Genomic DNA, 13,819 nt, shown 5'->3' on the forward strand with positions numbered 1-13,819 from the left:
GACGTTGCATAGATGCAATTTTTTACAGAGATTTCCATCTATGAATTTACTGCAAATGTGCACCATTGATGATCAGATAAGTCAGAACAAATCATAAATGGCCTTCTGATTATCTGTACTGTTTCATGTCCATAAGAGGAAACTCGGTAATGGCCACTAAGGGGCAGTAGTCTCCCATTATTGTGTTCTAATTCCTGATTCTACTGTGTTTACACTGGAAAAGTGACCAAATGAACTGGACTTAAAAACACATTCAACAAACTAAATCTGTTTGATTTTTTTAATGAATTGTATACAATCAGTTTGTACTGTACAGTGGTGTGAAACTGGGACATAGACCATGCTGGTGTGTAGATAACTACATGTACTTCAATTACTGGTTTACCTACAATTTGCTGTAGTTGGCTGGTCATTTAACTACATTAAAATCTCTGTAGCTTTTTCAGCTGTTTTTGGTCTTATAGTTTATGTACATAGTCATTTTATTCTCATGACGTTTTTTACCATGCCACCTCATTGGCCACAGTTGTCATTTAATAACATCAACTGCTATTTGACTCAAATCATCTGTGGACTGCAGCCAAGATGACTGTGATTTTCCTGATTCCACTCCTCTCCATTCTCTCATTAAAACACATCATCAGGCTCCCCAAGTGAGGACCAGCCTGCCCTAGACCAAGACAAAAAACTACACTTTACTCAGTGTCAGTTCAGTTGTATCTCTGTGTAATAATATGATAGCCTAGACTCAGACTGTGATCATTTCCAGTGATGTAGTTGAGCTACTTTTTGAAAGTAATTTTACTTTGATAACCTATTTTTTAAGAGTAGTTAAGATGTAGTTTCCTTGCGAAATAGTTTGATAAAATACAGTTTTAAAGCGGTTTTCCTAACACTGGACACAGCTCCACTACTTTAGTTCTTCAAAGCCCGAACAGGCTTTCACTCTACAGTATATATGTCTACCAGCACAGGTAGGTCTTTTTCATGGAAGACTTTCTGAGATGTCACAGGTGCCAGTTACCGGCAGTGTTATGTAGTAATGGCACGTGTAATAGTGTAAGTAACACTTGATTTGTTGACCAGAATGTGACAATGTTAACTATAAACAGACCGGATTACATTTGGAAAAAAATGTAATTAGATTATAGCTGCATTGTCATGGATTAGGCTACTCAATCTCATTTTTTGTTGCATCTTTAAAATTTGTTTTTCATGATAACCAATGCTATATTAACTCCAAAAAAGTGTTCCTGACACACAGGGTTTTGTAGGCAAGTGCCTCGCTTCAAAGCAGGTACATTTGCCATGACAGCATCAAACAATTGAAGCTGCTATATTGAGGAGGTGCAAAGAATTAAGTGAAGTAAATGATCCAATACAGGCATCAATGTGTGGTAATTGCAATTTATTTTGTTAAATAAATACAAAACAGAGACATTTTAACATGAAAATAACATTATTTGGAGTGTTATGGTGTTCTCTACCTTTTCAGTTGTTTACAAAAAATTCAGACTGAAAAGTTTTACTGTAGGTAATCTCAGAGCTATAATGAGCACCTTCTGCTATAACAGGCATTGTTAGGATGCCTTGGCAGGGGTCCTTTGAAGGCCTGCATTTACACACAAGCACAAGTGTGTAATTATAGCAGCTACTTTTGACAGTTTAACTTAAGAAAACAGATTGCCAAATTAACAGTTATGCTGCCATACAGTGTGCTCATTACAAACATACACACAAATCCCAGTAAGCACACACACACGCACACACACGCACACACACGTGCTTAATAAAACCATAGCAGTCTTCTTTATATAACCCATTGCGAACTCTCCGTCTAGTATGACCTCCCTGCAGTGTCTTTTGAACTGAGCAGAACCAAAGCAAGTTGTGAGCCAAACAGAGCACCTGTTTGCTTTTTTCACACATTTCTCCACTGCGCTACATTCCTGCTTTAGACCAGGCAACTACTCATGTTCCTACCAGACAGCTTCAGGTAGATTCACATTATTCACACAATTTCAACATAATGATAATGTAGTATTATACTGTGTAAAGAAACCTATAGACTGTACAAAACTATACAAAACTCAGAGGTCTTAACTCTGTGTTCACACTGGTCTGTGCCATTGGTTTTCTAAAGTCAGTGTGAGGAAATGATGAGGACTGAAGCAGGGGAATCTGAAAATAACTGAACAGGACAGATGGATAAACAGTACAGAAGCATCAACAACTGATGCCACACTACTCTTATAAAATGTTCATTTTGGAAAGCCAAGGGAGCAAATACGTTAACATTTAAATACAGGTAACTTAAAGGTTAAGTTTGGTGTTTTTCAACCTGGACTCTGTTTTCCCATGTTTTTGTGCCTAAATGACTACCGAGGACAACAACTTTTGGAACTGGTCCAATCTTGAGGAGGGCCACAGTCTTGACCACAGACACGTTTTCACTCACACGTCTCATGCAACAGAAACGCTTCCATTTTATAATCCATGCAGCTGTCTGCACCAGGTCCATGTGTCTCATGTCCCCGCTGTGTCTGATGGGTGTGAACATGACACGAAGCATTTATTTATTGTTTTTGACAATATGCATGCAAATGTGAGTACAGTGCCCTGTAAAAAGGCACTGAATATGTATTTTATCCACACTTTGTAACCTAAAGGCAGTGCAGAGTGTGTTCCAGATCCAGAGAGCAGCTCACCTTCCTCTGGTTTAGTCCCACAGACTCTCACTTTACTTACTCAGCAGCTGGGAAGCACAACACGGGAACTTCTTGAACTTTTCTACAGAACTTATTTGTGAGCAAACTGTACATTTACTGCTCCTAGACAACCTCACTGCTGAACTTCAATCTCTCTGCTCTGATCTACGATACCTGTCTGCTCTGAAAGAATTATGGAAATGATCACTATAGAGAGGAAGATATGTTTTATTTAACCAGAAACACCTCTTTTATCGCTCTTGCCAAATTCATCCAAAGTCCCTTTACAGAAACAGTAATTTCACCATCATACAACAAACTTCATTCAAATGTGACAGAAAAAGAATAAAACCCACTCTTTTCTCATCTTTCCTCTGCTCCAACAATCACTAAATCTGGTTTGATCAAAATAACCCCTTAATTCACCAAGGTGGATAGATGTGAAAATATTCTGGCTCTATGCATTGTTTCTCCCCACCTGCTCCTCTCCTGATATGTTCAAATCAGTTCATCAGTTAATTAAGGGTTTATTTTGACCAGACAACCATAGTTGTTGATTGTTGGAACAGTGGAAAGACGATGAGCCTTCACATGTTTGGTCAGTTTAATTCTGTTTCAGTCGAGTTTGAAGATGGCGATGATAAAGGCATCGTTTCTGTAAATGGAGTCTAGTGAGTTTGGTGAGAGCAATGAAATTACTGCTTCTGATTAAACAAAACATATCGTACCCTTTTAAAAAAGCCTGTCTCTGTAGCGATCCTTTCCATAATCTGGTCAGACTCTTAAAATAACAATCTGAGCCTGTCAGTGGCAAAAACACTTTCAGTGGACTTACTTGGACGGTGCGCTGTTGTCCTGAGGGATTACACTGTAGCTAAGTTCCCCTTCTGTCGACTGCTGCGATCTCACTAAATACGAGAGCAATTTCAAAAATTGTTGTCTTCATTTATTAGTTTCACACAAAAACATGGAAAATAGGTTGCTAGCTGAAAAATACCAAAGCTAACCTTTAAAAAAAAGTGGCATGAATGTGTTGAAGAGGGTAAAGGAAAGAGAAAGTGAGACTTTTGTGCAAACCAACACGAACAAGTAACTCCACACATGTTAGGCAGTAAGTCAAATGATAAATTTTCCAAGTATTTCACAGCATGGACGTAAAACTTACAGACACTTACAAACACACACCTGAATAGTAAGTAGATAAAATATATTTGGAAAGCTGATGGAAATCTAATTCATTCACTTCAGGATGAATTAACTGATGCCCCAGAACAAAAGTGGTATCACAAGCACAGCTCTATTGTGTATAAATCTCTCTTCTGTCACGTCACACAATATACAGCAAGAGATCAGACCCTTATCCCCCAAAACAAATAAGATACAACACAGTTTACTGAACACTAAATTGGTTCATCTGTGCTATAATTTACAAAAGTACTTTCCTCTTTGACAGCGTCTCTTTATTTAGTTTGGAGGACAGAAAAAAAAATCTGTACCATAATACTTAATGGTACCTGCATTTCAATAACATAAAGGTCTTTGTTTTTAATCTTGTCCCTTTTTCCACTGTATTGTCCTGAGTGTTACGAAATGGTCTTTTGAAGACGATCCACCAGTGATTGGGATTTTCTTCTTTTATCCAAAAGCCCTCAGCTCTGCTGAGTTTTGAGATTTATATCAAGTGTTTTATCAAGTCATCACCAGCCAACAGTCTTTAGAGTCACTGTTGCGTCTTTGTGGAAAACAGGACAAGCAGATAGGACACAGTATTGCTTGCTTTGGCGAGTCTTTCATTGGTTCGTTTACACCTGAAAGAAAAAAGAGGCCATCTTGGAGGACAAACAGGACAGAACAGGACAGAGGGACATGTATCCATCTCCTATTGATCCTTAGCAGATGACAGGTTTCAGCCATGCTCGCCATGTGCACGTGTTGCTGCTCTGCCTCCTGTGATTGGTGGACCATCACATCAGACCTGGGTGGACTTGACTCGTCGGAGGGGATGTCGTCCTTCAGGGTGGGCAGGGCAGGGCAGGGGGCATTCAGAGGGCAGGTCTAGACTGCGCTGGTGAGGCAACGCCGTGAGGGGAGGAGCACATCGGGAGGGGCGGGGGACAGGGTTGGCTGATGGTCATGTGATCTCAGAATACGGTAGCCCTGGAGCCTAACAGGTGGGGCGAAGACAGAAAGAAGATCAGGAGAGGTAGAGCAGGAGGTAGGGAAGCAAAGACTATAAAACATTTCATAACACTTGGGAAGTGAAAACAAGAGGGAACAGAGCAGATAAACTTCCTTTGACTGAGACAGAGAGAGATAAGAATGCAAAATGATGATGTCTAGATGAGAGACAGTGAGTGTCCAGAACAGATATATCAGACAGTAAGTAGCATCTAGGAAACATAAGATACAGTGAAACAACCAAGGTTATCAGTGAGGACAAACAGGGATAACTCTGTGAGGCCATACTTATGCAAAGAGACACTTTGAGCTATATAAGCATGCTGACAATGACACAATGACAATGCTGATGATGACTGCTCACCACCTTAGTTTAGTTTAGTTTACTTTATTGTACTAGCATGCTAACATATACTAATTATTACCAAAATACAAAGTACAACTAAAACTGATGGGAATGTCATTAGTTTTATGGGTACTTGGTTATATACAAATGGAAATTTTGCCCAGATGAGGATGCTAGATTCAAAGTTTTAGGATCACCAAAGTACCTACACTTCATTCTAGGATGATATGAATGGCTGTAACCAATTTTTGGCTTTTTCTATTGTATGCACTCTTGGCATGGAACAAGCTGCAAAATACCATCACCTTAGAGGCACTTCGGTCTTTGAAGGTTTTTTACGAACTGCCCTGAAGGATACATGTTGCTGTTCTGCACAATCCTCGACCTGAGGTGGAATGTGAAATGGATATCACTGGGATAGTCTGCTTCTTCTCTTCTTTTACTATTCCCCCTGGGTTGCTTTTATGTACTGTATGAATTCTCATGACACGTGAAATTGTCTTTTATGTGAAAGTGCATGTGCTACTGTTTTGACCAGTTGTGGTGTGGTGCCTGATTACAAGTACTCATTTTTTGTGTACTTGCACTTTTGTAAGTATCTTTTCAAGGGTTTTGTATGTACCTTTTCAAGTCTGTGATTTTACTCATACTTAAAGGAGAAATTTGTAATATCTTTACTGTAATAAATAATTTCAATTCTCTCTAAAACAGTGCTACAGCTGCTGTGTCATCCTTTGGTATTTCTAATCTGCCTGTAACTTGTGTTACTGTTTGCCTGTTTCATGTTAATTAGCGTAAAAATCAATGCTGAATGCTCAGCAAGTTAGTCAGTGCCTGTTTATGAGTTGTAAGAAATCATTAATAGTCTTGTAGAAGGAGTAGATGTTTATAACGGTTAAATTGAGCAATATGTTAATAGAGTCTGGCGAGGCAGGGAGTGACTGAAATCCAGAGTGTGTCTTTTCAGAGCAGTGGGCTTCTGTTTTCAGGATAATGGGCTTAACTTTACATTGACAGACAACTGTCAGAATTATAAACAGCTGATCAACTTACAGTATAGGACTCGTCATCATTTGTTATTGTAAATTTACAAAGTTGCACCCGTCTTGCGCAGTATTCCTGAGCTTTTTTGCCTCTGGGCAGGTGGACCATAGATTGTATTCTGAATAGGATTTCAACCTATTAAATATACTTTTTATAGCTCATACTCACAATTTAGACTGCAGTACTCTTTTTTTTGGATGTGCAATTGTTACATATTGCTCCATTAAATATTCACTAGACTATGTAATCTACTTAGTTACATTTAAAATGATTCAAACCTGTCTGCATTTTTATAATCAATAAGTCTATCCTAAAGGTATAAGGCCAATAAACAGGTTTGAAAAGGTGACTGTGACCACCGACCAGAACAGCTGGGAGTAATTCAAATTAAAGAGTTGCAAAAATGTATTTCAGTACTTCTTCTTGAGTACTTTCTGCCCACTGGCCGGTAGAGCCAGAGAGAGAGAGTCATTCAACTGATTGCAGGAAAATGATGCCATTTCACCATTTCTGTCTTTAACTTATGTTCCTTAAAAGTTATAAGTGAGTTGAAGAAGTATTATTTTGTTATTTTATCGCTGATCATTCCGGACCTCTGACCAAAAATCAGATGCAGACCTTTTGAGTTTGAGAACTCCTGCTTATAGTCACACTGCTAGAATGGTCAGTAAGTACTTGTCTCACATAAGGATATCCATCCGTCCATTTTCTGTAACCGCTTATTCCCAGAGGGTCGCGGGGGGGCTGGAGCCTATCCCAGCTGACATTGGGCGAGAGGCAGGGTACATAAGGATATCTGATAGCCAAAAACAAACACTTCATGGACTCTTTGTGCAGTCTGTTGAGGATCTCAGCTATTTTATTTATGTCCTGTCAGAATGATTTCCCCCATCCCTTACCTGGAGGCCACTTAACTTTTCGAGTGGACTCTCCACACGGGGCAGGGTGAGAAGAGGCAGTCCCATGGGGGGTTCTGAACGCTGCGGAGGTGGAGGATTTGGCACAGCTATCTGGGTTGGCTGGAAATTGTTGATCACACATGACACCTGATGGAGAGAAGAGCAAAGAGGTAGAGGGAAAAGAGGAGGGGAAAGATTTGTTCCACTGCAGTACGGAGATGGATGATTTCTTGGTTGGCGAAATGCTCCGAGTGCCATGGGAACAGATATTGAAGAGGACACTTACAGTATGAGAAGGACAGAGACAGAGATATAAAGAAAGAGGGAGAAAGAATGAAATATGGGAGGAGGAGGCATCTAAAGAAATCTAAAGTCTTAGGGATGAATTACAGGGAACACTTTGATCTTTAAAGTTAGCATCGACACTGGTCGTTGTTCCAGAAAATTGACTCAGGCCAAGAGGTCCAAGACCAAATTACACTATTTGAATGTGCCATGGTAAAGTACAGATCGGCCCATTGACAAAGTGTAAAAGTGTGTGTGTGTGTCCTCAATCACGAAGGCTCTTTTGCCTCAAGCTTAATCATCAGTCCATCCTCCCACCATCTCTCCTGTACTCACATCACGCCAACACTGCTCTCTCTTTGAATCCTTCCCTGATTCAATCCTTCTCTTCATCATCCTGTCCTACAAAGGCAAAACACAGTAACTACCTACGTATTTGGTCAAAGTTAAGACCTGAACTTGACTTTTTAGTGTCTGTTATACCATTTAAAAATATGATGTAACAGAAACTACAGTAACTGCACCTTGGTTTGAAAATCTCTGAGCTCTGTAAGCTGCTGATGCATTTATTGCACTCCCTGTCACAGAACCTAAGCAAGAGGCCGCTATATCAACTTAAAATTAGCCATGACTAAACTATTGATACTATTTCTCCATAGCTGTTATCTGTGATTGAAAAAATAGCCATTTTAATTAACCAGCAAGTTATTCAACATAACTAAATGAAACAGTATTTGCTAAATCATGATCCATCAATCATGATGGAGAGAAAAGCTTCACAATTGCTAAAGCTAACTATCTTACAATGAAGCCATAACTGAAATCTCAGCTGTTGAAATTGGTGAAATTCATGTGATTTTTTGGTTTACACCACATATTTAAATGTATTATTGTAAATGAAGGTATTATATTAACGTCAATATAGATATTAACAGTAGACAGACAACTAGCAAAGCAGATTTAATCCTTATTGTTGGTAGAAGAAGAACTTAGATCTTATTTGATTAAAAGTAGCAATACAATGTAGAAATAGACTGTGTTAAGTAAAATTCCTGCAATGGTTAGTCCTACTCATTATGCAGCATAGCTAATTTCATAATAATGGATTAGAATTATTGAAGCACTAATTATGACTTTTGGTGCAGGTGGTAAAGGTGGTGCAAATTTAAACTACTTCATATTCTGCCGGATGGCTGAATCCATAAAAATACATAATAATTCATTAGTTGATTTTACTGCGTATTAACAATTTGACTCTGCAAAGCAGATATAGTAACTAAACCTCTACTAATAAATGTAGTGGAATAAGAAGTGTAATAAATATTTGCCTCCAAAATGTTGTGAAGTAGAAGTAGCATAAAATGAATATACTCAAGAGAAGTAGGCTTACTTCAAAGTTGGCGATCTTATTCTACTTAAATTCTACTTAAGTAAAAAATATTGCATTCACCCAGTGATCCTGATTAACTATCAATTTTAAATAATGAAAATAAAGCTTATTTTCTTAAACAAACTAGAATGTACTATAAAGGCGAAAACCCCATTTAATTTGTAGAAACTGTTGTTCCTCTTACTTTCCCTGAAGAAGATAACAAGGCAGAGTGCAGTATTGTAGGTATTATGTAGCTTATTTTATGGCACTGAAATGGCATATAATGAGGACATTACAACCATCCAATCGGTTAAACTATTTTTAAGCCAGTGAGACACACTTTCAACCATTTTTTTTATCAACTTCACTGATTTTGTAGTTACTGTTCTCTTCCTTAAGGCTATATCCTCTCCTCTAATCTTTATCCCCATCTTTCTATTCTTTTCCATTCATCTACCACTATCTTCTATTCCTCCGTCCATCCTCCCTTCCCTCCCCACATCTACCCCATGCCTCCTTCCTCTCTTTCTCACCAGGAAGGCAGCGATGGCTCCTCCGGTGACAAACCCAGCCAGGACGTCGTTCCAGTGGTTTCTGTGTTCAGTCACCCTCATCACCCCCACCAGCACGGCCAGAGACAGCAGCACCAGGCACAGGGTGGGCTTGGTCAGACGGGTCCCTTTGGTCCGGAACACCAGGGTCACGTACATCTGGACCACAGAAATACATTTGAAATAATAAATGTTTTTCATGTTTTTTTGCTCACCGCGAGCTGAACCAGGTATTTCATCCACAAGTCTTCAGTCAGCCAGCTGTGATCATTCAATCATTCAATGGTGCTGCTGCTTGAACACCTTAATAGGTTGAACAGCTTGAATAAGCCACAAGAGGCCGCACTCTGCAGTGATTTTAGAGCATCTGGAGGGTTTGATGGGGTACAAAAAGAAAGCACCATGAAAACACTGACATGATTGCTTCTAAAAGATGACAGGAACATGGCACTGTAATTAAAAAGAGAACAAGTGCTCCATTAACAGTTTTTTTTTTTCCAGATGTGCTTAAATCATAACTAAATGCTCAATGTAATACTTTAGAGGCCCATACTTTACACACACGTTTTACCAAAGTAAAGGAGGTCATCTGTGTTATGATCAGGTGATGACTATCACAGAGGGAAATTTAATTTTAAAATACTATGTGACAGCAGCTGTTTATTTTAATATGTGGAGTCAAAATATGGTTTATTCACTAGAATGATTTAAAATGTTCAACTATTATTCAATTTAGAGTAGGAAACATTTATATATAGTCTTCTGTCATTGTTTGCATTTTAATGTGTCAAAATGCCCTGAAATGTCTTTGAAAGAACTGACAGTACTGAAAGATGATTTATACTATTTATTTATTTATTATGAGAAGAGGGCAGGTACTACAATGTGCAGTGCAATACAATGTGCTACTTTTTTAAACTGTGTTGTTTGTATACTTTGTTGTACGTGTATACTTAAGGGATGGGGGAAAAAAGTAAGCAAACAAATAAATAATTACTTACATTTTCACTTGTTTGAATTTAGTATTGTATTGTCCTTCTCTATATTAAACTGCAAGTGTCAGTTTTGTGTTTGAAAGTTTTCCACTTTGAAGTGAGTCATGGTCCCTTAATGTTGGAAGGATCAGGTGTCATTTTGGTCCACTCTTCATTTTAGGATCCAATAATATTCTGAAGGATTTTTACCTTTTGTCAGAAACCTTAGTAAAACTTGCTAATAAGGCAGCTTTGATAAAGGGCTAAGTTGTAATTTATTGCTACATTAATGGCAAGGAAATTGTTTACTAATGGTTCTTTTTAGAACAATCTGATCAATGTGTTCTGCTTTGACTAGCCAAAGGAATTTTTTACAACCTGGCTCGTAATTTTTATGGCTCATAACTGATATATAAAGCATTAGTAATTATTTATTAGCCACTAATAAATGCCTTGATTACAACCCTTTTAAAAAGGGTTACGTAAAAGTCTAAGTATAAATAAGTATTTCCAAAACTTATTTTTCTTCTGCAGTAGTTAACTTTTAGCAAAGCAAAAGTATGTCTAGTGGCACATTATCCAGTTTAATGCTCGATCAACACACCGCACACAACAATGACGACATGATGACGGTGTGTTCACACCATCAACATATCCCAACACTACCCTTGCATGTAGTCTGACTCACAGGAAGCACGCTGTTGGAATAAGCTCGCCATTGGCCGAATATTTCAGTCAGCATTCTCCTCTCCTTCCACTATCTGTGTGTTACTGTTACTGTTACTGTGTTATTGTTTTCCAAGTTCCTGTTCTTACATAAAAACAACAACAACCTCTGAGCTAGCAGTGCTGAAAGTGACAGGTTACCCAAGCCCTAACCTGGTCAATGATGGTGCGAACATAAACAAGCTAGCTAATTAGACAATTTAATCCAAGACCTCACCACCCTAAGTGCAAATGTTCCACCATAACAAGTTCCCCCTCTACACTATTTTGCAAGGATACCATTGCTACATCCTGGGCTTAGGGCTGCCCAAGACAATTGTGATTGAAAGAAATACAAATAAGAAAGAGCGTTTTTCCACCCTATTCCAGAATGATAATGGGTACAGCCAGACTTTTCTCCAGTGCTGACACAGTGTTAAATTAAATGCAAGACCCAAAAAGTTCCTTACCACTGTGTAGATGGCTGAATAAAAGCTGAGTGCTGCGTCTTTGGAGGGGAAGGACTTGCGGGCAGATACCACCAGGTATGGGTTTCCTGTGCAGGCTCGGCGCTCTGTGATGTACTGCAGCGGAGACTGGCAGCCCAGAGCTGTGTAGTTCGGCTTGCAGGCAGACAAGAAATGAGGCGTCTGGTTTCCTGTCACTACTTGACCTGCATTGGCAAAGATGGTGGTGGTGAAGAGGCCGAAGGAGTAGACACCTGTGTGAAAATAAAGAGAGACAAAGTGAGGGAAAAGCGGCGTGTGTGCATGTAAACCGAACATAACTGAATCAATGAGACTGGTACGAGTCAGAAACAAGCACTTAAATGGGAATTTAATGGTTACGCTGCCTGCTATCAGTGTGGGAGTAAAATGCCAATGAGACATAGCCTTTGCTTTTATGCTTCATATCTATAGTCCATCACTTTAATAGACTCATAACTGGGATAAATACAGAGATGATGAAAAAGATCACAGAGCAGGACATGAGGAGAAGGGCAAGCAAAATTAGTCCACAGGAGACCTAAACTAAGGACAGGGGCTGTCTCCGGCCTTATGACAGAGGAGTACTGGTGTGAGTCTTAATGAGCCTTGGTCCCAGAGCACAGAGGCTCCATTTAGTCAAAGCTAAAGAACCTCTGATCTTTAGGACTATAACTGACCCAGAAAATGTACGATCCTCCGGAGGACAGGATTGAAATAACAGCGGTCTATGGTCACTATGGTCTTCTCCTGAGCTCCTTCAGTCTTCTGTCCTCTTTTCATTTTAGGATCCAACACAATTGTGCAACATTGTTATCTTTTGTTAGAAACTTTGGCACACTTTGCTAATAAGACTTTCATAAAGGGATCATAAGGTGAAATTTATAGCTTTATTAAAGGTAAACAAATCATTTACTAATGATACTTTCAGGAATGGATTACTGAGTCTGGGCCTGGGCACAGGAGCAGGAGCCTAAAGTGTCAGAGGACTGCTGGACAGAGCAGCTGTTTGAACTGACTGTTCACATTTCTTTGCAAAGGTCAATCATAAGGCTATAAAGAGACACGCAAGTGCACCCTTGGAAAAAAAAAGTTTCAAAAGGGTTCTTCCTGAGGGGCTGAGGTTCCTCCTAGAACCATTTGCTTTCTTGATAGAACCCATAAGTGGTTCCTGATAAATCCCTTGAAATATAAAAGGATTTTAATCTAGAACTGGCTTGGTTGGGTGGGTTCTCGTTAGCACTTTAGAAGGTGGAAAGAGTCTGGGTAGAACCATAACACTGTAGAATGGTTCTCTGTAGAACTTGATTGCTTGTTCTTGTTTTAAACAGGATCTCCTTGGTGGGTTCTAGACTGACCTTTTCCACCAAATAAGCTCTGGTTCTTGAACCAGTTAAATTCAAGATCCTTGACATCTTGGAGCTATCCACCCCACATCAAAAAATCAATTTTGAGCAGAACCCAGTGTAATCAAGGATGACATCAACAACCTGTAGAATATTACATGCCCACTTTGGTTCCCAAGGAAAACCTGCTATTGTTCAGTTGCAGCTGTAAACCAACTTTTCAGGTTCTGAACCAATTCATTTTTGGTGGAAATGCTCAGAACAGCTCCAAATTAGGTGCTTGAACCAGATGAAGCATGGTTCCATGTTGGCAGAAAAGGCTTGTAAGGAATATAGAAAGATTCTCAGTAGAACCCCCTGGGTGAGTTCTTTTTAGTGCTCTTAGAAAGTGTAAAGATTCTGGATGGAACTCCCAGAGAGGGTTCTGTGCAGAATGATTACACCATGAAAGGGTTCTCCTTTAGAATCTCTCATAGGGGGATCAGGGTGAAATCTTTTACAGATGGCTCAAGGTATAATCTTTTATGTTGTGTTCTGGGTATAAATATCTGAAAGGTAGTTTCAAGTAGGTTCCAAGTGGAACCTTTAAAAAAGGTTCTATCAGGAACCAAAAAGGGTTCACATAGAACTCTTTATAGACCTAGTTAACACCTATATTTCCAAGAGCATAGACCCTCAAAGCTAAGAACCTCTGATCTTTAGGATTGTAACTGACCGAGAAAGCGTACGATCCTCCGGAGGAGAGGGTTGAAATAACAGCAGTCAGCGGTCACTATGGTCTTCTCCTGAGCTCCCTCAGTCTTTACAAAGAAACTGGTCACTTCCCCGATCAGAATCTGGGACAGAAAGAGAGACAGTGAGAAAAAACAAACATTTTAGAGATTGATCGTCTTCACTGAATATTGTGTCGGTTAAATATGGTCCAC

The 13,819-nt window shown here is 39.3% G+C and overlaps 1 protein-coding gene across 2 annotated transcripts in view; it reads right to left on the reverse strand.

Annotated features, from left to right (window-relative positions):
• Positions 1 to 2,968: 2,968 nt before the first annotated feature.
• The window catches only part of plppr2b (phospholipid phosphatase related 2b), a 74,297-nt gene continuing 63,446 nt past the window's right edge, over positions 2,969 to 13,819 (reverse strand). The window contains exons 4-8 of one of the 2 annotated variants that reach the window (XM_084715576.1): positions 13,609 to 13,729; positions 11,533 to 11,783; positions 9,366 to 9,542; positions 7,192 to 7,322; positions 2,969 to 4,872 (exon numbers count right to left, since the gene is read on the reverse strand). In XM_084715576.1, coding sequence (XP_084571702.1) covers positions 4,764 to 4,872; positions 7,192 to 7,322; positions 9,366 to 9,542; positions 11,533 to 11,783; positions 13,609 to 13,729 — 789 coding nt within the window. In that variant the 3' untranslated portion in view covers positions 2,969 to 4,763. Of the gene's footprint in view, positions 4,873 to 7,175; positions 7,323 to 9,365; positions 9,543 to 11,532; positions 11,784 to 13,608; positions 13,730 to 13,819 lie in introns of both variants that reach the window. The other variant, XM_084715577.1, reaches the window with a different exon arrangement.

The sequence above is a fragment of the Lutjanus erythropterus genome, chromosome 3 (genome assembly GCF_056507025.1).
Source record: "Lutjanus erythropterus isolate fLutEry1 chromosome 3, fLutEry1.hap2, whole genome shotgun sequence".
Taxonomy (NCBI): domain Eukaryota; kingdom Metazoa; phylum Chordata; class Actinopteri; order Lutjaniformes; family Lutjanidae; genus Lutjanus; species Lutjanus erythropterus.